Source organism: Rhinoderma darwinii, chromosome 2, assembly GCF_050947455.1.
Source record: "Rhinoderma darwinii isolate aRhiDar2 chromosome 2, aRhiDar2.hap1, whole genome shotgun sequence".
In the NCBI taxonomy this organism is placed as follows: domain Eukaryota; kingdom Metazoa; phylum Chordata; class Amphibia; order Anura; family Rhinodermatidae; genus Rhinoderma; species Rhinoderma darwinii.
In genome coordinates this window covers 414,857,864-414,882,683 of record NC_134688.1, presented here as the reverse complement: position 1 = coordinate 414,882,683, position 24,820 = coordinate 414,857,864, and the positions used below count along the sequence as shown (strand labels likewise).

Below are 24,820 nucleotides of genomic sequence, written 5' to 3'. Positions count from 1 at the left end.
CTTCCGATTTTTGAAGGGAAGTAATCATGATGTGCCTTTGATCTTTTGCACGGTTTCCTTGGCCGACCACTGCATCTATGGTCCTCAGCGTTTCCCGTTTCTTTGTACTTCTTCAAAAGATTTTGAACAGCACATCTTGAAACCCCAGTCTGATATGAAATCTCTGCCTGAGGGAGACATTGCTGCTGCAGTATAACTACCTTGTGTCTTGTTACTGTTCTCATTCTTTGTGCAAGTGTACCTGGAAGAATTTATGCTGTTTTGAAAGCAAAGGGAGGACACACCAAATATTGATTTGATTTAGATTTCTATTCTGTTAATTCACTTTGTATTTTGTTAATTGATAAATAAAAACAACTATTAACACTTCTATTTGCGAAAGCATTCTTACTTTGCAGCATTTATTCTCAACTGCCTAAAAACTTTTGCACTGCTAAATTGTACTGTAAATTTTATTAATCCATGTCAGACAAAACACTACGATGAGACATGTAGCAACATTTCGAGAATACGTCCTTCATCAGGCTTTGTGGGCTCAAGTTCTTGTGCGACATAGTGGTTGTGTTATGGTGGTGTCGCACAGTAACTTGTCAGCAGGGTTGGCCTGGTTTCCCTTCAGCAAGATAAATACTAGATTGTCCTTGAATTTTACAAAATTTTTTAATGGCGTTAATATTTTATGTAAAGTACCTTCAAACCAGTGAAACAATAAATTTATGAGCAACAAACATAAACAATGATAGTGAACCAAACATCAACCACGTTTAACATTATGGGCCACTATAGTATGATGATGATCTAAACAGACATTACATTGTGAAGGAAAATAAGAACAATAGGCCACTTACTCTATGAGTCCCATGAAAATATATTGTGTTCCAATCAAAGCTCCCAGACTATTAGATGCAGATAGACTGGACCAATTTTTCTTTTCTTCTTTTTTTTCTTCCAAGAATTGCTGGATTATTTATACTGTTCATGTGTTACACTGACTGTTCTAATAGAGTGCTATATGTTTTTTCTTAGAACTAACTCAGGAGCTCGAAGAAAAACAAGTGGAAGACTTTCTGCAAGGTATGCAAATCTCTGTCTTACTGTAAGTTTCTCTCTTTCATTTACCCTCTCTTGCTGGTGCCCACAGCAAAGATGGAAAATGCCAATCCCCCTGGTATACTTATTTTGGGATTAGTCATAGTATTTCTGGTAATATTCCTAGTGGTCTAGATTGGTTTAGTGGTTAATCCCTCTGTGATGGTATAGGGCAGGGGTCAGCAACCTATGGCATGTGTGCCGCAGCCGACACGCGGGACATGTTTGCCTGGCACGGTGAGTCCTAAGCCCCGCATGTGCTCTCCATCATAGCCATAGTCCAACACCGTCTCCTTGGCTTGATTAATGGCTCTAGTCTGCATCAACATCACTGGTTTGTTCAGGGCCAGGGAATGCACAGCGCTTGCATGAGATTTCACTAAAGAAATGAGTTTGAGTTACATGACTTTCATGTACTGCATGGCACACTGAGTACGTCATCTTTTATTTTTTTTATTTTATTTTTTAATTGGCACGCCATACAAAAAAGGTTGCCTACCCCTGGTGTAGGGTAACATAGAGCCCAATGGACTTTTTTGTGATGGTCTAAAGCAGTAAAGTATTAAAGTGTACATATAATTTTATAATTATTTGATCTAAACATAACCTAAAGTCTGTGCTGATTAATCTAGATAAATAGAAAAAAGGATAGATTAGATTAGATTAGATAGATAGTCTGAAAAACAAAACTCCAAATCCTCTGCTTCCCTTCACACAGTCATACAATTAACTGATTGAGGTGGCTGCTTGAAGCTACCACTAGGGGCAGCTCACTGTATACAGATTTATACAGCTACTTTTGCATTTAATACTATCTACATCTTTGTGAAGAGCTCCCCCTCGTATCGGAGAAAAAGAAAGGTCAAAAGACAGTGGCACTTTACATACAGATTTCTATAAGCTACACAAGGGTAGCTATAGTGGGCACAAAGCTTCCTCCATCAGAGGAACCATCCACACATCCTTTGGACTGAGCAGCTTAGGTTCAGACGAGCACCATGAACTCTCTGTTCTAACCCTTAGGTATCACATAAGGACCTATATCTAAAGTGCCACTGCCTGTTCAAGTGGCGCTTTTACTGTATGGCTTTGTAACTGCTTTTCCGAGCGGCATTATTCTTCACCTGAGTAGGTACCCTCAGCCTTTGGACCCTGTAGCTGTTGCTACAGCTATACTTACGCCCATCGGGAAAGCATAATTGGTGTTAAGGATCTGCCAGGCACAGCTTCTGTATCCACGCCCATAGGTAATCAGTCTGCACCTGCTTCTATGTCTGTGAGACTGACTCCATCTTCCAACACTCAGGATGGCAGGCTTAGGAGTGGGAGAGCCTATCACAGCCTGGCCAGACGGAGCTAGCTCCCGCCCTCTGTCTATTTATACCTGCCTTTCCTGTTCCTCCTTGCTTGTGATTCTTCTCTGTTGGTTTCCTGGCCCTGCTCCAGCTTATTGAACTACTTGTCCCTGCTTCGTATTGACCCTGGCTTACTGACTACTCTTCTGCTCTGCGTTTGGTACCTCGTACACTCCTGGTTTGACTCGGCTCGTTTACTACTCTTGTTGCTCACCGTGTTGCCGTGGGCAACTGCCCCGTTTCCCTTTGTTCTGTGTTTCCTTGTCTGGTTGTCTGTCGTGCACTTACTGAGTGTAGGGACAGTCGCCCAGTTGTACCCCGTCGCCTAGGGCGGGTCGTTGCAAGTAGGCAGGGACTGAGTGGCGGGTAGATTAGGGCTCACTTGTCTGTTTCCCTATCCCTGTCATTACAATTGGCCTCATGCCTAAGAACATGCGTGAGTTTTTTCATATAGCAACCAGTTTTAAGCATTCAACTTCCCAGAACTTATTTCAAAATGATAGAGGTGATTTTACAACAATTCTTCAGAGCACCACGATTTCCTGTGGAATTGCTTTTTAAATCTGGATAAAATACGCTCGGTCCAGTCAGAGGAGATACCAGGTAGTGAGAATAGGTAAGAGAAGCCAAGTTGTAAAGGATCTGCCAGGCACAGCTTCGGGGTTAACTTCCATAGGTAACCAGTCTTCACCTGAGTCTATCTCTCTGAGACTGACTCCAGCTTCCACCACTCAGGCTGGCAGGCTTAGGAGTGGGAGAGCCTATCGCAGCCTGGCCAGACTCAGCTAGCTCCCGCCCTCTGTCTATTTATACCTGCCTTTCCTGTTCAGCCTTGCTTGTGATTCTTTCCGTGTGGTTTCCTGGCCCAGCTACAGCTCCTAACAATTTGATCCTGCTCCATTCTGACCCTGGCTTCCTGACTACTCTTCTGCTCTGCGTTTGGTACATCGTGCTCTCCTGGTTTGACTTGGCTTGTTCACCACTCTGTTGCTCACGGTGTTGCCGTGGGCAACTGCCCCTTTCCCTTTGCTTTATATTCCCTTGTATGTTTGTCTTGTGCACTTACTGAGCGTAGGGACCGCCGCCCAGTTGTACCCCGTCGCCTAGGGCGGGTCGTTGCAAGTAGGCAGGGACAGAGTGGCGGGTAGATTAGGGCTCATTTGTCCGTTTCCCTACCCCTATCATTACATAATCACAAGCCCATATACCTAGTCTACCCTGGTCCCTGACACTACTATGGACCCCCTTGAGACCCTGGCTCAGCAAATGCAGGGTCTCTCCCTACAGGTCCAGGCCCTGGCTCAGAAGGTCAACCAGCATGATGCTACCTTGGTAGTTCCCCTCACCTCAACTCCTGAACCCCACCTCAAGTTGCCCGACCGGTTCTCAGGGGACCGGAGGGCTTTTCTCTCCTCTCCTTTCGGGAGAGTTGCAGGCTTTACTTTCGCTTAAAGCCCCACTCCTCAGGTTCTGAGAGCCAGCGAGTGGGTATAATTATGTCCCGGCTCCAGGACGGGCCCCAAGAATGGGCCTTCTCCTTGGCTCCTGACGCCCCTGAACTTTCCTCTGTTGATCTTTTCTTTTCTGCTCTCGGACTCATTTATGACGAGACTGACAAGACTGCCTTTGCCGAGAGTCAGCTGGTGACCTTACGTCAGGGTAAGAGACCTGTTGAGGAGTATTGTTCTGACTTTAGGAAGTGGTGCGTATCTTCTCGGTGGAATGACCCTGCCTTAAGGTGCCAATTTAGGTTGGGTCTGTCGAATGCCCTGAAAGACCTGCTAGTTAGCTATCCCTCTTCTGACTCCCTAGACCAGGTTATGGCTTTAGCGGTACGACTTGACCGACGTCTCAGGGAACGACAACGCGAACGTTTATGTGTTTTCTCCTCCGACTCCCCCATGATGCCTCCCGAGGTTCCGTCGCTTCGTTCTTCCCCGGAAGACTCAGAGGTACCTATGCAACTCGGGGCCTTCGTGTCCCCCCAACAACGTAGAGATTTCCACAGGAAGAATGGTCTCTGCTTTTACTGTGGGGATGACAAGCATCAAGTGAACAACTGTCCTAAGTGTAAGAATGCAGCCGGAGAACTTCCGCGCCTAAGTGATCATCGGGGAGGTCACTTGGGCGCACAGGTATTTCCCGTAAATATGAAACGTAATAAGATCTTGATTCCCTTTCAGGTCTCTTTTGGTGGTAGGTCTGCTACCGGCAGCGCCTTCGTGGATTCAGGGTCCTCTGCTAATATCATGTCTGTGGAATTTGCTATGTCTCTTGCTATGCCTTTGATTGATTTGCCTAAACCTGTCCCGGTAGTGGGTATCGACTCCACTCCTCTTGCTAATGGTTATTTTACACAGCATACCCCTGTTTTTGAACTCCTTGTTGGCTCCATGCATTTGGAGCAGTGCTCTGTACTGTTGATGCAGGGATTATCGTCCGATTTGGTTTTAGGCCTTCCCTGGTTGCAGTTGCATAATCCCACGTTTGACTGGAATACTGGGGAGCTTACCAAATGGGGTAATGAATGTTTGACGTCATGTTTTTCTGTTAATTCTATTTCTCCCCCTGAGGAGGTGAACACGCTACCTGAGTTTGTTCAGGACTTCGCTGATGTTTTCTCTAAGGAGGCCTCCGAAGTGTTACCTCCTCATAGAGAATACGATTGCGCTATCGAATTGGTACCAGGAGCTAAGCTTCCTAAGGGTAGGATATTTAATCTTTCTTGTCCCGAACGTGAAGCCATGAGAGAGTATATCCAGGAATGCCTGGCCAAGGGTTACATTCGCTCCTCTACTTCTCCGGTAGGTGCTGGCTTCTTCTTCGTAGGGAAGAAGGATGGTGGTCTTAGGCCATGCATTGACTACCGTAACCTGAATAAGGTCACTGTAAGGAACCAGTATCCCCTTCCTTTGATTCCTGATCTCTTTAATCAGGTTCAGGGGGCCCAATGGTTCTCTAAGTTTGATCTACGGGGGGCGTATAACCTTATCCGCATCAAAGAGGGGGATGAGTGGAAGACTGCATTTAACACGCCCGAAGGTCATTTCGAATACCTCGTCATGCCCTTTGGGTTGTGTAATGCGCCGGCGGTCTTCCAGAATTTCATAAATGAGATTTTGAGAGATTACCTGGGGATATTTCTTGTAGTGTACCTTGATGACATACTGGTGTTTTCCAAGGACTGGCCCTCCCACATTGAGCATGTCAGGAAGGTGCTCCAGGTCCTTCGGGAAAACAAACTGTTTGCAAAAACCGAAAAATGTGTGTTTGGGGTACAGGAGATACCATTTTTGGGTCAAATCCTCACTCCTCATGAATTCCGCATGGACCCCGCCAAGGTTCAGGCTGTGGCGGAATGGGTCCAACCTGCCTCCCTGAAGGCGTTACAGTGTTTTTTGGGGTTCGCTAATTATTACAGGAGATTCATTGCTAACTTCTCGGTCATCGCTAAGCCTCTTACGGACCTCACTCGCAAAGGTGCTGATCTTCTCCACTGGCCTCCAGAGGTGGTCCAGGCTTTTGAGGTCCTTAAGAAGTGCTTTATCTCGGCGCCGGTGCTGGTTCAGCCCAACTAAATGGAGCCATTTATCGTGGAAGTTGACGCATCCGAGGTGGGAGTGGGGGCTGTCTTGTCCCAGGGTACCAGGTCCCTCACCCATCTCCGCCCCTGTGCCTACTTCTCCAGGAAGTTTTCGCCCACTGAGAGTAACTATGATATTGGCAACCGCGAACTCTTAGCCATTAAATGGGCATTTGAAGAGTGGCGCCACTTCCTGGAGGGGGCTAGGCACCAGGTAACGGTCCTTACCGACCACAAGAATCTGGTTTTCCTAGAATCTGCCCGGAGGCTAAACCCAAGACAAGCTCGATGGGCGCTATTTTTTACCAGATTCATCTTTTTGGTTACCTATAGGGCTGGGTCTAAAAATATTAAGGCCGATGCACTGTCGCGTAGCTTCATGGCCAGCCCTCCTTCGGAGGAAGATCCTGCTTGTATTTTGCCTCCCGGTATAATCATTTCTTCTATTGATTCTGATTTAGTCTCTGAAATTGCAGCTGATCAAGGTTCAGCTCCCGGGAACCTTCCTGTGGACAAGCTGTTTGTTCCCCTGCAATACCGGCTAAGGGTACTTAGGGAAAATCATGACTCCGCACTATCTGGTCATCCAGGCATCCTGGGTACCAAACACCTCATTGCCAGAAACTATTGGTGGCCTGGGTTGCCTAAAGACGTTAAGGCCTACGTCACCGCTTGTGAGGTTTGTGCTAGGTCGAAGACTCCCAGGTCCCGACCAGCGGGCTTACTACGTTCGTTGCCCATTCCCCAGAGACCTTGGACACATATCTCCATGGATTTTATCACCGATTTGCCTCCATCCCAAGGCAAGTCGGTGGTGTGGGTGGTAGTAGACCGCTTCAGTAAGATGTGCCACTTTGTGCCCCTCAAGAAACTACCCAACGCCAAGACGTTAGCTACCTTGTTTGTCAAACACATCCTGCGTCTCCATGGGGTCCCTGTCAATATTGTTTCGGACAGAGGGGTACAATTTGTTTCTTTGTTTTGGAGAGCCTTCTGTAAGAAGTTGGAGATTGATCTGTCCTTCTCCTCTGCTTTCCATCCTGAAACCAATGGCCAAACTGAGAGGACTAATCAATCTCTAGAACAATATTTAAGGTGTTTTATCTCTGACTGTCAATATGATTGGGTCTCATTCATTCCCCTCGCTGAATTTTCCCTTAATAACCGGGTCAGTAACTCGTCAGGGGTCTCCCCCTTTTTCTGTAATTTTGGGTTTAATCCACGGTTCTCCTCCGTTTCACCTGGTAGTTCCAACAATCCCGAGGTAGCGGTCGTTCATCGGGAACTGTGCACAGTCTGGGCCCAGGTTCAGAAGAACCTAGAGGCGTCCCAGAGCGTACAAAAAACTCAGGCTGATAGAAAACGTTCTGCTAACCACTAGTTTATGGTCGGGGATCTGGTGTGGTTATCATCTAGGAACTTGCGTCTTAAGGTCCCGTCCAAGAAGTTTGCTCCCCGGTTTATTGGGCTGTATAAGGTCATTGAAGTCCTCAATCCTGTCTCCTTCCGGCTGGAGTTACCCCCATCTTTTCGTATACACGACGTGTTTCATGCCTCCCTCCTTAAACGCTGCTCCCCATCCTTGGCTCCTTCGAGGAAACCTCCTGTTCCCGTTCTCACCCCTGAGGGGGTGGAATTCGAGGTGGCCAAGATTGTGGACAGCAAGATGGTCCAAGGCTCCCTCCAGTACTTGGTCCATTGGAGAGGATACGGGCCTGAGGAGAGGACTTGGGTACCCGCCCGGGATGTTCACGCTGGGGTATTGGTCAGGAAGTTCCACCTTCGTTTCCCCAGTAAACCAGGTCCACTTAGAAAGGGTCCGGTGGCCCCCCACCTTCTCACAAAGCTGTGTATTTCTGTAAAGGTGTATTAGATGTTCGTCTGACGTTCGTTGACCAGAAGTCATGGGGGGGGGAGGTTGGGCATGTTCAATTTCAACATGCACGATTCTTTGTTCTTAAGGGAGATAATCTGAGATGTCTGGCAAGAACTTATTCGACTCTCCCCATTCATAACACATGCACCCTCAGCCAGAAACAAGCGTAAATGTGTATGGGGAGGTTGGGAGGAATAGCTGATGCCCGAATTCGGCCAACAGCTGTTGAAGGTGTAAGGTCACCGTTAGGCACTGACTGCCGCAGGAGCCCTTCCCCACTGCTCTGTCTGCAATACAAGACCATGTAGAAGAAATCCACGGCACTCAAACATAGAATGTCAGTTACATTTATTTTTCTGATCTAAAGATTCAAGTTTATAAAGTATGTACATTAGGTGATACTCTTTTTTCAAGAACTGGATGTTAAGATCATTCCAGACCTTGATCTCCAACACTGACCACCACCATGTAATAAAAGAAAACCACAAGTAGCAGTATGGAAGTAAAGCCAGCTGCCGCCATGGCAATGAGAAAAATCCATGCGGAGTAGTGTTCTCTCATTGCCATGGCAGCAGCCGGCAATACTTCCATATTGCTACTTTGCGATACTGGAGATCAAGGTTCAGGAGGAATATAACGTCCAGTTCTTGAATAAAAAGCATTGCCTAATGTATATTGTTTATATACTTGAATCTTTGGATCATGAAAATAAATGTAACTTACAGTACCTTCTATGTTTATGAGTGCCATGGATTTCTTCTAAATGGTCATTGAGATTGAGATACTCCTCCCATGTGCGCTAACCTACTACTCCTGGGGTGCTGATCATTGTCTATTGCAGGAGAACACCAGGCATGCTAAGACATACACCCCTTAATAAAGCACTGTCCCTATGAGCTGTCTGCCAGAAGAAAATGAAATTGATCGAGAAGAAATGAATTCCTGTGTTCTCTGCAAGATTTGTTGAGAATTCTAGAAAATCCTGCAGACTGACAAACACTATGAATACTTTTTAAACCAAGTTATTTTCGCCATGTTACTGCTACCCTTTGGTTTTCACATTACAAGTATTGGTCTGCACGTATCCACCAGCTTAGCCCTTTACATTACAAGCTCTAATGTAAAGCGCTAGGCTAGTGGATATGTGCTGAAAACTAATCGTAGCATAAAAAAAACAGTGTATATAGTGTCACAGTGCCTCCTGTAGATAGTGCCACACACTGCCCCCTGTAGAGAGTGCCACACACTGCCCCCATAAATAATGCCCCAGTGCCCATGTAGATAGTGCCACAGTGCCCATGTAGATAGTGCCACACACTCTCCCTTGTAGATAGTGCCACACACAGCCCATGTAAAATGTGCAACACACTGACTGACATGTAGATAATGCCACTGTGCCCATGTAGATAGTGCCACAGTGCCCCCTGTAGATAGTGCCACACACTGTCCCATGTAGCTAGTGCCAAACATTGTCCCATATAGATAGTGCCAAACACTGTCCCATGTAGATAGTGCCACACACTGCCCATATGAAGAGTGCAACACACTGACATGTAGATAATGCCACTGTGCCAATGTAGATAGTGCCACAGTGCCCCCTGTAGATAGTGACACACACTGTCCCATGTAGATAGTGCCAAACACTGTCCCATGTAGATAGTACCAAACACTGTCCCATGTAGATAGTACCAAACACTGTCCCATGTAGATAGTGCCAAACACTGTCCCATGTAGATCGTGCCACACTTTGCTTCCTTAGATAGTGCCACAGTACCCCTGTAAATAATGCCACAGTTATAGATAGTGCCACACTCACCTGTCCCTGTTCCTATGTTGTCCTCCAGCGATGAAGGCTTGGTCTCTTCTGACCAGGCCTGCTCCAGCAGAATGATGCAGTGGGCATTGATATCATTTCGCTGCCTGCATCACAATGAAAGCGCCGAATGGCAGGGAAGGGAACTGATGGTTTCTCTGCCTCACCAGTGCTGTCAATTGTATGTGAAGGCCTCCTGGCCCTGCTCACATGGGGATTTAGAAACCCCCCTGCATGCGCCACTGACTGTTGTGTTTTTCTTCTATTTATTCTAACCATGCAATCTTCGGTGTGTCAATATGGCGCATGCTCTTAGGACGAAGTCACGTGGTACTGAGCAGTCGTCGTGGTAGTCAGAGCCCCAGTAAAATACTCCAGGTCTGCATAATTTGCTCTACTAAGGCCTTTAATAGTGGAGCATAGAAAAAGGTAACACAGCAAAAGTATTGTAGTGTATTGCATGAGCAATCATACTATTTAACCTGCAGGATGAACACCATAGGAAAAAAAAATCACAATGCCAGAATTGTTGCTTTTTGGTCACCACGCTTTCCAAAAAAAATGTTTTTCAAAAAAAGTTATCAAAAAGTTGAATATAGCCCAAAGCTGTACTAATAAAAACTATCTTGCAAAAAACAATTTGTTTTTATTTTGTAAAAGAAGTAAAACAAAAAAAACAAGATATAAATTTGGTATCGCCGTAATAATACTGACACAGAGTAAAGTTCACACAGTGAATGGCATAAAATTTAAATACCAAAAATGATGGCAGAATTGTGGGGTTTTTTCAATTTCACCCTACAAAATTATTTTTAAAAGTTTCTCAGTACATTATATAGTACCATTAAAATATACAACTTGTCCTGCAAAAAAAACAAGCCTTTCTATGGCTATATGAACGGAAAATTTAGTGACTTTAATTCTGACTCTTGGAATGCAATGATGGGAAAACGAAAATGAAAAAAAGAAAATTGGGTTAAGGAGTTACACCTTGCCATACTATTTATAGGCAAATGCAGACTATTAATGCTGCGGTTATGGAAATGCAAGTGGAGCGATACCTCAGGGCTGCTGGAGTCTGATGGGAGAGAGCGTGCACGTAAACCCGCAACCTAAAATCCGTAACCACTCTGATCGACAGTGCCTAAGGCTACTCTAAGTTGTTCGCAAGAGCCGACCGCAAGGTGGGATGGACTTTGCTGCTTAGAACCCAGTTTGTCTTAACAGAGTGTAGTTTCGCATAAGAGGTGCAATGCAGGCAAACCTGAGCTGGAAACCAGACAGCAATAGGTTAACAAAGTCCAGAAACGCAGTAGACTTAATCAGACAAGCCACGGGAGCGGATAATCAGAATCGGTAAGCAGAGGGTTAACGAGAGACAAGCCGAGGTCCGTATACACGAGGTCCAGAAAACAGAAGTGCAGGAGCAGTCAGGAGCTTGATCAGAAACCAGGAGATAGGAAAATTCACATGCAAAGACAGGTGGGAAAAGACAGGTATAAATACAACCACACAGCTGATTGGCAGAAGGACAGAGAAGAGAATTAGGCTCAAGGTAAAAGAAGAACCGCCCAGAAGCTAGGCTGGTTGTCATAGTGACCTTAAGGGAACAGGTGTTTTCCTAACAGTACCCCTCCCCCCGAGGGGGCCTCCGGACCCTTAAACCCTGGCCTAGGTTTCAAGTGAAAAATTGTAACCAAACGACTGGCGTGTACTGAATTGGCAGAAACCCAAGTACATTCTTTTGGCCCATAACCCTTCCAGTGTACCAAGTATTTTTAGAGTACCCTTGACCCTTCTAGAATCCACAATTCTCTGAACCTCAAACTCCATATCTCCTTTTACCTGAACTGGAGGAAGAGGTTTCTTGAGTGGACCAGATGATGTAAAAAAAAATTTACGAAAGATTTGTGAAATACATTATGAACCCACAGGCTATGTTCACACGGGGTCTTTTGCCGAGTTTTTTGACGCGGAAACCGCGTCGCAAAACTCGGCAGAAACGGCCCGAGAACGCCTCCCATTGATTTCAATGGGAGGCGTCGGCGTCTTTTTCCCGCGAGCAGTAAAACTGCCTCGCGGGAAAAAGAAGCGACATGCCCTATCTTCGGGCGCTTCCGCCTCCGACCTCCCATTGACTTCAATGGGAGGCAGGAGAAAGCGTGTTTTATGCCCGCGGCGCTCAATGGCCGCGGGCGAAAAACTGTGCGATAATTGCTGTTCACACGGAGTATTTTGGGGGAGGAATATCTGCCTCAAAATTCCGTTTGGAACTTTGAGGCAGATATTCCTCCCCCAAAATACTCCGTGTGAACATAGCCTAAAGGATGCAGGAAGAAAAACGACACAGGGTTTATTATTTCAACTATTTCACATGGACCAATAAACCTAGGGGCAAACTTCCGTGTAGGTTTTTCATAGAAAGCCATACTTTTTGACTCAAACAAAATACAGGACCCACAGTACGTTTTTTTATTAGCATTTTTCTTTTGAATAATTTGGGAGTTCTTCAGGTTCAATTGAACCTGAGCCCAAACTGTGCACAGTTTATTTGATTCAACTTCCACCTCAGGGTTATCACTAGAATAGGTGGAAAATGAACCAAAACGAGGATGAAAACCATAATTACAGAATAACGCCGAGGAATCAAGAGCAACATGGTGGTGATTATTTATAGCAAACTCTGCTAAAGGAAGATATGAGACCCATTCAACCTGGTTATCAGCAATATAACACCTAAGATATTGTTCCAAAGGTTGATTAAAATGCTCAGTTTGACCATTAGTTTCAGGGTGGAATGCAGAAGAGAATGATAAATTGTACACCAAGGTTTTTACAGAAAGCTCTCCAGAAGCCAGCCACAAATCGTACAACTCTATCAGAGACAATATTTTCCAGAATACCATGCAGACGAACCACTTGATCAATAAATAATTTAGATAAGGTTTTGGAATCAGGGAGCTGAGGCAATGGAATGAAATGACACATCTTACTAAAACGGTCCACCACAACTCAAATGACAGTTTTCCCTTCGGAGGGAGGTAAATCAGTGATGAAATCCATGGACAGATGAGACCAATGTTTCTGCGGAACAGGCAATGGCAGAAATTCACCCATAGGACGAGTTCAAGGAGTCTTAGCGTGAGCGCAGACATTGCAAGCAGAGACATAGGAACTCACAACACGAGACAAGGGTGGCCACCAATAGAGCTGTGAGACCAATTTTTTAGTACCAGTTATCCCTAGATGACCACACAAAACAGAATCATGTAACTCATTGAGCAAACGAAATCTGAACTGAGGAGGTACAAACAACTTCCCTGCAGGAATGGTTTTCAGAGCAAGTTGATGACATTCTTTAACCCCTATCCGCACGAGTAAGTAACTATACGTCGTGGCGGAAGGTTATTTCACGCACGAGGACGTATAGTTACTGATTTGTTTCCGGTGCACACTGTCGGCGACAGTGTGCATCGGGAACCAGGAGGTCAGCTGTCGTCTGCAGCTGACACTCCATTCTTGCCGACCAGAGGTCCCTTGCCACTGATTTAGGCAAATTAACCCCTTAAATGCGGCGATCGGTTTCAATCGCTGCATTTTAGGGGTTTCTAGCATATCGGCAGACCCCGGTCCGAAATCGCGGGGTTTGCCGATAGTTAGCATGGAAAATGGAAGCCAAACAATGGCCTCCGTGTCTGCCATGGACGGAAGCCCATCAAGACCAAGCTCCGGCTGGTCCTGATAGGCTTCGTGTCAGAGTGACAGGAAGTCACTGTGTCGTTCCCAATGCACACTGTCGGCCACAAGGTGTGCATCGGAAACTGTGAGGTCAGCTGACACTCCAGTGTTGCCGATCAGCAGCTCATCGCCGCTGATTTCGGCAATTAACCCGTTAAATGCGGCGCTCGATTGCGATCGCCGCATTTAGGGGGTTCGAAGCACATCAGCAGCCCCCATGCAATTGTGGGGGTTGCTGATGCTTGTGATGATATCCGGAGTCCAGGCAACAGCCTCCTGGTCTGCCATGTATGGAAGCCTATGAGGACCAGCCTCTGGCTGGTCCTCGTAGACTTACTATCAGAGTGACTGTAACGTAACACTGACAGTTGGAAACATTACACTACTAGGTAGTAATGTATTCTAGCATCAATCAGAGTTGCAGGTAAAAAAAAAAAAAGTGTAAAAAGTAAAAAAAAAGTTATTAAAAATGTTTTAGAAAAGTGTAAAAATAAAAGTTTTTGTTTTCCTATAATAAGTCATTTATGAAAACGTTAAAAAAAGTACACATATTTTGTATCGCCGTGTTCGTAACGACCCAAGCTATGAAACTATAATGTTATTTTTTTCCGCACGGTGAATGCCGCAAACAAAATAAACGGAAAACTATGTCAGCATCGCTATTTTTTGGTCACCACCCCTCCCAAGATATAGAATAAAAAGTAATCAAAAAGCCGCATTTACCCCAAAATTGTACCAATAAAAACTACAACCCGTCCCACAAAAAACAAGACCTCCCACAGCTTTTTTGACTAAAAAATAAAAAAGTTACAGCTCAGAATATGGTGTCTCAGAAAATAAATTTTATAGAAACGTAATTTTATTGTGCAAACGCTGCAAAACGTAAAAAAAACTATATACATATGGTATCGCCGTAATAATACCGACCCACAGAATAAAGTAAGATGTCATTTATTGCGCACGGTGAACGCTGTAAGAAGTAAAGAATTTAAAACACCAAAATCGCTGTTTTTTGGTCACCTTAGCTCTAAAAAAGATGTAATAAAAACTGATCAGGAAGATGTATGTACCATTAAATGGTACCAATAAATGCTACAGCTCGTCCCACCAAAAATAAGCCCTCACACCGCTCAATCGACCAAAAAATAAAAAAGTTCTGGATGTCAGAATGTGATGATACAAAACAATTAATTTTTTTTAACAAATAGTCTTTTCTTTGTAAAAGTAGTAAAATATAAGAAAAACCTATATAAATTTGGTATCACCGTAATCGTATTGAGACGCAGAATAAAACTAAAGTTGTCGTTTTTACCGCATGGCGAAAGACTTAAAAACAAAACCCCAAAAACAATGGAGGAATTACAGTTTTTTCCAATTTAAGCCCGCAAATTTTTTTCAGTTTCTCAGTACATTTTATGGTACTTTAAAGAGGCTCTTTCACCAGATTTTGTAACCCCTATCTCCTATTGCAGCAGATGGGCGCTGCAATGGAGATAAGAGTAACGTTTTGTTTTTTTTTAAAACGAGCATTTTTGGCCAAGTTATGACCATTTTTATATTTATGTAAATGAGGCTTTCTCAAGTACAACTAGGCGTTTTTAAAGTAAAAGTACAACTGGGCGTGTATTGTGTTCGTTACATCGGGGCGTTTTTACTTCTTTTACTAGCTGGGCGTTGTGTATAGAAGTATCATCCACTTCTCTACACAACGCCCAGCTTCTGGCAGTGCACAGACACAGCGTGTTCTCGAGAGATCACGCTGTGACGTCACTCACTTCCTGCCCCAGGTCCTGCATCGTGTCGGACCAGCGAGGACACATCGGCACCAGAGGCTACATTTGATTCTGCAGCAGCATCGGCGTTTGCAGGTAAGTCGATGTAGCTACTTACCTGCAAACGCCGATGCTGCTGCAGAATCAACTGTAGCCTCTGGTGCGGATGTGTCCTCGCTCGTCCGACACGATGCAGGACCTGGGGCAGGAAGTGAGTGACGTCACAGTGTGATCTCTCGAGAACACGCTGTGTCTGTGCACTGCCAGAAGCTGGGCGTTGTGTAGAGAAGTGGATGATACTTCTATACACAACGCCCAGCTAGTAAAAGAAGTAAAAACGCCCCGATGTAACGAACACAATACACGCCCAGTTGTACTTTTACTTTAAACACGCCCAGTTGTACTTTAGAAAGCCACATTTACATAAATATAAAAATGGTCATAACTTGGCCAAAAGTGCTCGTTTTAAAAAACAAAAAAACGTTACTCTTATCTTCATTGCAGCGCCGATCTGCTGCAATAGGAGATAGGGGTTGCAAAATCTGGTGACAGAGCCTCTTTAAATGGTGGTAATAGAAACTACAACTCTTCCCACAAAAAATGAGCCTTCTCACTGCTCTATTGACGGAAAAATAAAAAAATTATGGCTCTTGGAAGGCGGGGAGTGAAATATGAAAATGAAAAAGCAAAAAAGGATCAGTCCTGAAAGGGTTAATTAATTTCTAATAAAATAACATTTATGATGACATGTGGGGTATTGCCGTAATTGGGAGAAATGGCTTTACAAACGTTGGGGTGCTTTTCCTCTTTTATCCCTTTAGTGGACAAAAATGTTGATATTCATTTTCACGGCCGAATTCCACTAAATTCTACAAAAAACCTGTGGGGTCAAAATGCTCACTATACCCCTAGAAAAATTCCTTGAGGGGAGTTTTTTCCAAAATAGGGTCACTTATGGGGGATTTCCACTGTTTTGGTTCCTCTGGGATGTTGCAAACCCGACATGGCACTGAAAACCAATCCAGCAAAATCTGTGCTCCAAAATCTAAAAGGCGCTCCTTCCCTTCTGAGCCCTGCAGTGGGCCCAAACAGCAGTTTATTACCACATATGGTATAGCCATAATCAGGAACAATTGCTTTACAAATGTTGGGGTGCTTTTTCTCCTTTATTCCTTGTAAAAATGAAAAAAATCTATGTTTCCACAGAAAAAAAGGTGATTTTCATCTTCACAGACTAATTCCACTAAATTCTGCAAAAACACTGTGTGCTCCTTTGCTTCTGAGGCCGGTGCTTCAGTCCGTTAGGACACTAGGGCTACATGTTGGATATTTCTAAAAACTGCAGAATCTGGGCAATAAATATTAAGTTGCATTTCTCTGGTAAAATCTTCTGTGTTACAGAAAAAAAATTATTACAAATGAATTTCAGCAAAAAAAATTTCACCTCTACGTTGCTTTAATTCCTGTGAAACGCCTAAAGGGTTAAAATACTTTCTGAATGTGGTTTTGAATACTTTGAGGGGTGCAGTTTTCAAAATTGGGTGATTTATGGGGGTCCCTGAAAAAATAGCCTTTGAAACTTTTTTGAAAATATGAGAAATTGCTGCTAAAGTTCTAAGCCTTTTAACGTCCCAGAAAAATAAAAGGACGTGAAAAAAATTGATGCAAACATAAAGTAGACATATGGGGGATGTTAACTAGTAACTATTTTGTGTGGTATTACTATCTGTTTTACAAGCAAATACATTAAAATGTAGAAAAATGCTAATTTTTGCAAATTTTCGCTAAAATGTGACGTTTTTCACAAATAAATATTCAATTTATCGACCAAATTTTTTCACTAACATAAAGTACAATATGTCATGAGAAAACAATCTGAGAATCGCTTGAATAGGTAAAAGCATTCCGAAGTTCTTACCACATAAAGTGACACATGTCAGATTTGAAAAAATCATCTGTGTCCACGAGGCCAAAACAGGCTGGGTTCTGAAGGGGTTAATTTCAATTGTAAGATCAGATGATATTGCAGAAACCACTCTCCCCTTAGATAAAATAGGTTCAGGATGAAAGTCGGGGACCTGTGAGAAACAAAAGCTTTGGGATAATGCGTCGGCCCTGACATTTTTAGACCTGGGTCTGTAGGTTACAATGAAGTCAAATTTGGTAAAAAAAAAAAATGTTTAAAAAAGGCCCACTTAGCCTGTCTAGGATTAAGTGTTTTGGCAGATTCTAAAAAAAAGTCAGGTTTTTATGGTCAGTCAGTAAAGTAATTTGATATCTGCCCCCCTCTATAAAGTGGTCCCACTCTTCAAATGCCCTCTGAATAGCAAGAAGCTCATGATTACCTATATCATAGTTCTTTTCAGTGGAAGAAAATTTCTGAGAGAAAAAAGCACAGGGGTGTAAGATGGTTAATACAGAGATCTTTGAGACAACACAGCCCCCACACCTATTTCTGAGGCATCAACCTTAACAATAAAGGGACTAGAAAGATCAGGTTGAACAAGAACAAGCGCTTTCATAAAACACTGTTTTAAGGTTTCAAATGCAGAGACCGCACTAGGTTTCCAGTTTACAAGATCAGCACCCACTTTAGTAAGATCCGTCAAAGGTTTGGAAATGGAGGAAAAATTATAAATACTTTTTCGGTAATGATTAGCAAAACCCAAGAACCTCTGCAGAGCCTTTAATGAAGCGGGTTGAACCCAATCAAGGCTTGCTTGAACCTTAGTGGAGTCCATACGAAAATCATGAGGAGACAGCACATATCCTAAGAAATAAATTTCCAGTACTCCAAAAGGACATGTTTGAAATTTCGCGTAAAGACAATTTTTCGTCAGTATTTGAAGGATTGACCTTAAATGTTGGACATGAGAAGACCAATCGGAAGAAAATATGAGAATATCGTCCAGATATACCACCACAAAGTGTCCAACAAAATTCCTGAAAATTTTCACCAGGTTTTGAAAAACTGCTGGAGCATTACTTAAACCAAAAGGCATGACCAAATACTCATAATGACTGTCTGGAGTATTAAATGACGTCTTCCACTCATCCCCTTTTCGCATACGAACTAAATTGTAGGCCCCGCGTAAATGTATTTTAGAGAACCACCTGGCTCCTAAGATCTGATTAAACATGTCTGGGATGAGTGGAAGAGGATATTGATTCTTAACAGCAATTTTATTAAATTCACGATAGTCGATGCAGGGCCTTAAACCGCCATCTTTTTTTTTAACAAAGAAAAAACCAGCTCCCACTGGAGAAGTAGATGGACGAATATGACCCTTACGGAGACTGTCCTTTATATAATCTTTCATGGCCTGTCTTTCCCGAGCAGAAAGATTCTAAATCCGCCCCTTGGGCAACTTAGCATTAGGAAGGGCAAATATTCTAAAATAAAATAAATTTGTTAAGTATGCGAAGTACCCACTTTCAATATAACAGGCAGAGTAGAGAACTTGACTAACCCTTGAGCAAGAGGGGTATTATCAATAGCGGAAACCTTGACTGGGGTACTCAACTGAACAAAAGGGATAGACCATTTTTTTAGCAACCTGAAAATCTAAGAAATTTGCTGCAGAACCACAATCCACAAAAGTTTGTCCAGAAACACGAACATTATCAAAACACATATCAACAGGCAGAAGGTTTTTTTTAGAAAATGTAGGGAAAACCTGGCTGCCCAGATGGCATTCCTGGGGAACATCTAGGCTCTGCAGTTTTCCAGAGCCGGGCGTTCTGGGCATTTGGAACAGTCCTTAAAGAGGCTCTGTCACCACATTATAAGTGGCCTATCTTGTACATAATGTGATCGGCGCTGTAATGTAGATTACAGCAGTGTTTTTTATTTAGAAAAAACTATCATTTCTGACGTAGTTATGACTTATATTCACTTTATGCTAATGACTTTCTTAATGGACAACTGGGCGTGTTTTACTTTTTGACTAAGTGGGCATTGTGGAGAGAAGTGTATGACGCTGACCAATCAGTGACCAATCAGCGTCATACACTTCTCCCCATTCATTTACACAGCACACAGTGTTCTTACTAGATTACTATGTGCAGCTACATAAACACACTATAACGTTACTCAAGTGTCCTGACAGTGAATATACAGGGTGGGCCATTTATATGGATACACCTAAATAAAATGGGAATGGTTAGTGATATTAACTTCCTGTTTGTGGCACATTAGTATATGGGAGGGGCGAAACTTTTCAAGCTGGGTGTTGACCATGGCGGCCATTTTGAAGTCGGCCATTTTGTATCCAACTTTAGTTTTTTCAATGGGAAGAGGGTCATGTGACACATCAAACTTATCGAGAATTTCACAAGAAAAACAATGGTGTGCTTGGTTTTAACGTTACTTTATTCTTTCATGAGTTATTTACAAGTTTCTGACCACTTATAAAATGTGTTCAAAGTGCTGCCCATTGTGTTGGATTGTCAATGCAACCCTCTTCTCCCACTCTTCACACACTGAAATATAAAATTGCTCATAACTTGGCCAAAAATTATCGTTTTTAAAAAGAAAAACGTTACTGTTATCTACATTGCAGTGCCGATCTCATGCAATAGGAGATAGGGATTTGATAATCTGGTGACAGAGCCTCTTTAAGGGAACAGGTGTTTTTCTAACAGCTACACTTTGTTACGGTGACACTGACTGTTCTATTCAGCAGTATTCTAAATGTAGAAACACGAAAATATGTGATGAATAATGCTTTACTGTGTTTCCTATTTAATTTTATCATGCATAAGACAGTGTCCCAGTCGTTCATTATTATGACTAGACATGTAGACAGGAAGGTGCACAGTGTGCAGATAAAGAACTGATACAGATCACAAGTATAGAGATCGCTGCATTTGGTGAAATAAATTCTACTAATGGAAATATCTTTAGATCAGATAATAAAAAACAACAACGTTATAATTTTCTTAGTTACTACATCATAATACTGCCAATACTTACTTTGCAGTATCTGCCATAATAAAAATAATGGGGCATATTTATTAATACTGTTTATAATTTTGACTGCATAAATCTAGACAAGACAGGCAGAAACTGCACCAAAATTGTCACAGTGGCACATGCCACGTCATTATGGCACCATGGCAACTTTTAGTTACAGTAAAAGAACTGATTGCTGCAACCATCCTATGGGGAAGCATTGAGGTCGCAACTATGGTCACAATAACTACTCGACTATTACGCAACTAAAAGTTGTCATGAAGCTGTAGTCTTGAAAGTCCTTCTAAAAGTCTGCAGCATTTCCATATAATACAGCTATAAAACTCCTGACGTGTCATAAAGACATATCAGAAGTTTTATTGGTGCGGGCCGAGTATAAGGGTATGTTCACACGCAAACTCAAAAACATCTGAAAACACGGAGCTGTTTTCAAGGGAAAACCGATCCTGATTTTCAGAAGTTTTTTAAGCCACTCGCGATTTTCGATGCGTTTTTTGGAGCTGTTTTCTATGAAGTCAATGAAAAACGGCTCCAAAAACGTCCCAAGAAGTGACCTGCACTTCTTTTTCGCGGCCGTTTTTTTACACGGCCGTTTTTCTAAATGGCCGCGTAAAGAAACGGCCCGTCAGAACAGAACGCCGTTTTTCCCATTGAAATCAATAGGCAGATGTTTGGAGGCGTTCTGCTTCCGATTTTTCTGCCGTTTTTCGGGCATTTACGGCCCAAAAAACGGCCGAAAATAAGCCGTGTGAACATAATGCATAAGACACAATGCTTTTCCATTTCCAGCACATTTTTGGTTTTAATCTTGGCAATCTCTGCACCTCCCAAGAGTCCTACGTTGACAACATTTTAACAGCAAGTAAATTACAAAGTTGATCTATATCAGGTATATTATTAGATTAACAGAAGTTGTTTGAAAAGTTGGTGTACATTTAATGTGTAAGAGAAAGACAATAGAGAGTTTAAAAAATTATCTGCCCCCAGGATAGTGTTATACAGTGTAATTGAACTCAAAACTTTCAAAACAGATCCAATGTATGTAAAGAAATGCCAATTCCAGTGTTTAGACTTTTTATATAGATATATTTATAAATTATGACCCCCAACAATGGTATAACAGTATCAACTATAATTAAAAATGAGCTATAGGTAAAGGAATACTTAAATAGAATTTTCCATTACTTCCATGACATAAAAAAACAATAAAAACAAATATGCTTTTTATTTTTGCTACTGTAGTAAGTTGTAAATTATTTCCACGCCAATCAGCATTGGTGCATACCTCTCCTTTCTTCATTAACAAAGAAGGGAAATCCTGTGCCAAAATCATAAATTGAGCTTTGCCTGGACTGGTGACATACCACCCTCTTCCCCCAGCCCTCCTCATTTACCTGCTCAGTGGCTCCTACATTGAGATCCTATGGTGGTCTCCACCCCATGTTTTATGCAGGCCTCAGAGTAGCGTGTCAAGAGCCTCCTCCCAATACAGAATGAGAGGGGCCAAATTGAAAGAGGTGCTGGGCCAGACCACATAGAGTGAAGACTACAGCTGGGGAAAATAGACTGCCACCAGTCTGGCAAAAAAAGTGTACTTTGCTCTTACCCCTGAGGAAGGCACATTGTAGCGATACGCGTGGGGTTTTCAGTCCTCCTTTCCCCTCCTAGGATTCTACGCTGCATATTTTCACATATTCTGGTATTTATTACCCATCTGTTTGATTTATTTATGGTTAGCTACATATGTTGAGGGGTTCTGGTGGACTTTTGTTTGGTTACTTATCAGGGTGACTAACTCCTCCTTTAGAAGTAATTTTTAACATGTGTTTGCTATTTTAATTGATTTTAATTCTGTATATGTGGTACTTCTGTTGAAATAAAAGATTTTTGTGCTACTTTTCATGTTTTCATTATTTAGTTGCCATATACTGTACATACCCATTTCTTTGTTGGTTTTGCACTTTGACTGCTCTTATTCACGTTTGAACAACTTGCCAACCATTAACGGGGTTGTCGCACCTCAGACAACTCCTCTTATATGTGAGCTGCCACAGCGATCAGCTGATTTTGGCAAGCGAAGCTGCGGCCAGCCAGACTTTTCACTTGTAGTGGCTGCAAGGGAAATGTGGTACTACATGGCACTCCTTCAGGTGAATGGATGTCCCTGTATTACAGAGTGGCTCTCCATTCTGGCTCTTAGGTACCCCCCCCCCCTCTATGACGTCCATATGCGCTAATAGGGCACATGAACACGAGTTGTCTTAATGAGGGAACCCCTTTAACAACTCTATACTGTATTACAGAATTCCTCATCATACAACTCCTCTAACATTTTATCTAAAGTAACTAAAAAGTGGAGGCGCACTTCAATACACAGTATGCATTGTGATCTTCATGACATATGAGTGTCCATGTTCTAGGGTGTATTACCATGTACATCAGGTTTCATGGTCTGCAGACTAGGAAGTCACGTGATGTTCTGTACTTTGCTGCCACTTAGTGTTGTGTCAGCCGTAGGAAAAGATTCATGTTAACAGATTAACCCCTAGATCCTGCGGAACAGAAATGAATGCCAGATTCAATATTCGCATGTTACTTCTAAGTGACTCTTTGTCATATTATACAATGTATCATTACAACATCATTGTAAATTATCCTGTAAAACATTAGTTTATGTTTGGTGAATAATGATGATTGAAAGAAGGTCTCTACATAAAAGGCATTTATACCTGAGGGAAATATGTATTCATAATTAAATGTGGCGTCACGGCTGCTTCTCCCCAAAATTGGCCCCCTAAGCATTGCCACTATGTTTTATGACAAGGTGGCATATCCAAAGTTCTTAAAGGGGTTGTCCGGTCTGAGCACATTAAAATTATTTTTCTATAATTAAAAGTTATAAAAAAAAATCAATATACTTTTTGTAATAATTCCTCACAGTTTTCAAGATCTCTGCTTGTTGTTATTCAGTAGGAACATTCATGGTTTACTTCCAGTGGATAAAATTTTGGCCTGGTCATGTGATGGACACACAAGTGCACGGCTCGTTACAGTATGTGTATCAGAGCTGTGTCTTGTAACGAGCCATGCACCTGTGTGGCCATCACATGACCATGGACAGAATTTTATCCACTGGAAGTAAACAATGAATGTTCCTACTGAATAACAAGAGATAACTTTCTCTATCTGCTACATCACCCATGAACTATTGACAATACTCTGCATTTCTCGGGAGTGAAATCTTAGCAACTTCTTGTGAGCTTTTTGCACTGTTTTCAGTCTCTGCCTGTGTCCTGACAATCTAATTTCGGGAGGAGGGATGTCTGGGCAAGGTGCGCAGAGGTGAGCTGCCTTTCCAGTGATAACTCCATATAGAGATGGTGACCTATGATTGTTGTTACCCATTAACTTCATCTCATTATAACCAAAGGGGCAATAGCCCATAATATAAAAACAGAACAGAATTGGCATACACATTGGCAATATACTGGGATGTTAGAAGTCACCTCATAGGTATTTTGCTTTACATGATAATAAACATTAAAGGGGTTTTCCACCTTCTGACAACTGATGACCTATTCACCGGATAGGTCATCCGTGCATGATCTGTGGGGGGCCGACCCCGCACATATCAGCTTGTCCGATGCCTCCGTGCAACGGACGTACTTGACGGAAGCAGTTGGCTCCGGCTATGGAATAGCGGCCGAGCTGCAGTACTGCAGCTCTGCTCCCATTCAAGTGAATAGGAGCAGACCTGCAGTTCTGCAGCACAGCCGCTATGCTATGTACGGAGCCAACTGCTTCTGGCTCCGTACATAGCATTATGCCCGCAGGCCACCAGAGCGGCTTAAAGGTGCGGGTTCCGGGTGTGGGACCAGCACCGATAATATACTAATGACCTATCCGGTGGATAGGTCATCAGTTGTCAGAAGGTGGAAAACCCCTTTAAATGTGTATCGAAAGAAGAAAGCATACTCAAGGTAGCATGCACCAGACGTATATCAGAAGCCAGCATTTGTACTCCTACCAAAAAATATATCCTGCTCATTTCTAATAAAAAATACAATATATGGAAATCAGAAGTACTTCTGATTACAGGTTCTGGGATGTTTTATCCATTACATATTTTACCTCCTCCTTTCCCATACATGGAACACCTTATGGCATGAGAACACAAGCTTCTTACAAGCTCAGTCCTTTATACCTCCAGCAAGACTTTTGGCTAGAATATCCAAAATAATTAATAGAAGCAGCGCTCATTAAGTCTTGTTTTAGCAGGTTTCTAAGAGGTGTCTGCTTTTAACATGTACATTTTGCATCTGTGACTCAAATGAAAGTGAATTATTATGTGTTTGTTGTGTAGGGTGGAGGTATCAGATGGGCTGGTGAAGGATTAGGATGGAGGATGTGTAAGTTAAATGGCTTGATTCTGGTAATTCTGGTGGTTCTCATAACTGGTATATACTATGACTGTGATATAAACGTTAGGTAACAATATTCGCCTGCATTATACGAAGTTGAAACACAATTTATGCCTTGATTTGAATAATGCCCTGATTATATATTTTAGTAAAAGGTAAACTCATTCTGAGGATTGGAAAACATTGTTTTTCCTGTGT

The 24,820-nt window shown here is 42.7% G+C and overlaps 1 protein-coding gene across 1 annotated transcript in view; it reads left to right on the top strand.

Annotated features, from left to right (window-relative positions):
* Nucleotides 1-24,820, top strand: part of CCDC92B (coiled-coil domain containing 92B) — a 93,481-nt gene that overhangs the window by 51,329 nt on the left and 17,332 nt on the right. The window contains exon 3 of the mRNA XM_075854232.1: nucleotides 1,027-1,074. Coding sequence (XP_075710347.1) covers nucleotides 1,027-1,074 — 48 coding nt within the window. The remainder of the gene's footprint in view (nucleotides 1-1,026; nucleotides 1,075-24,820) is intronic.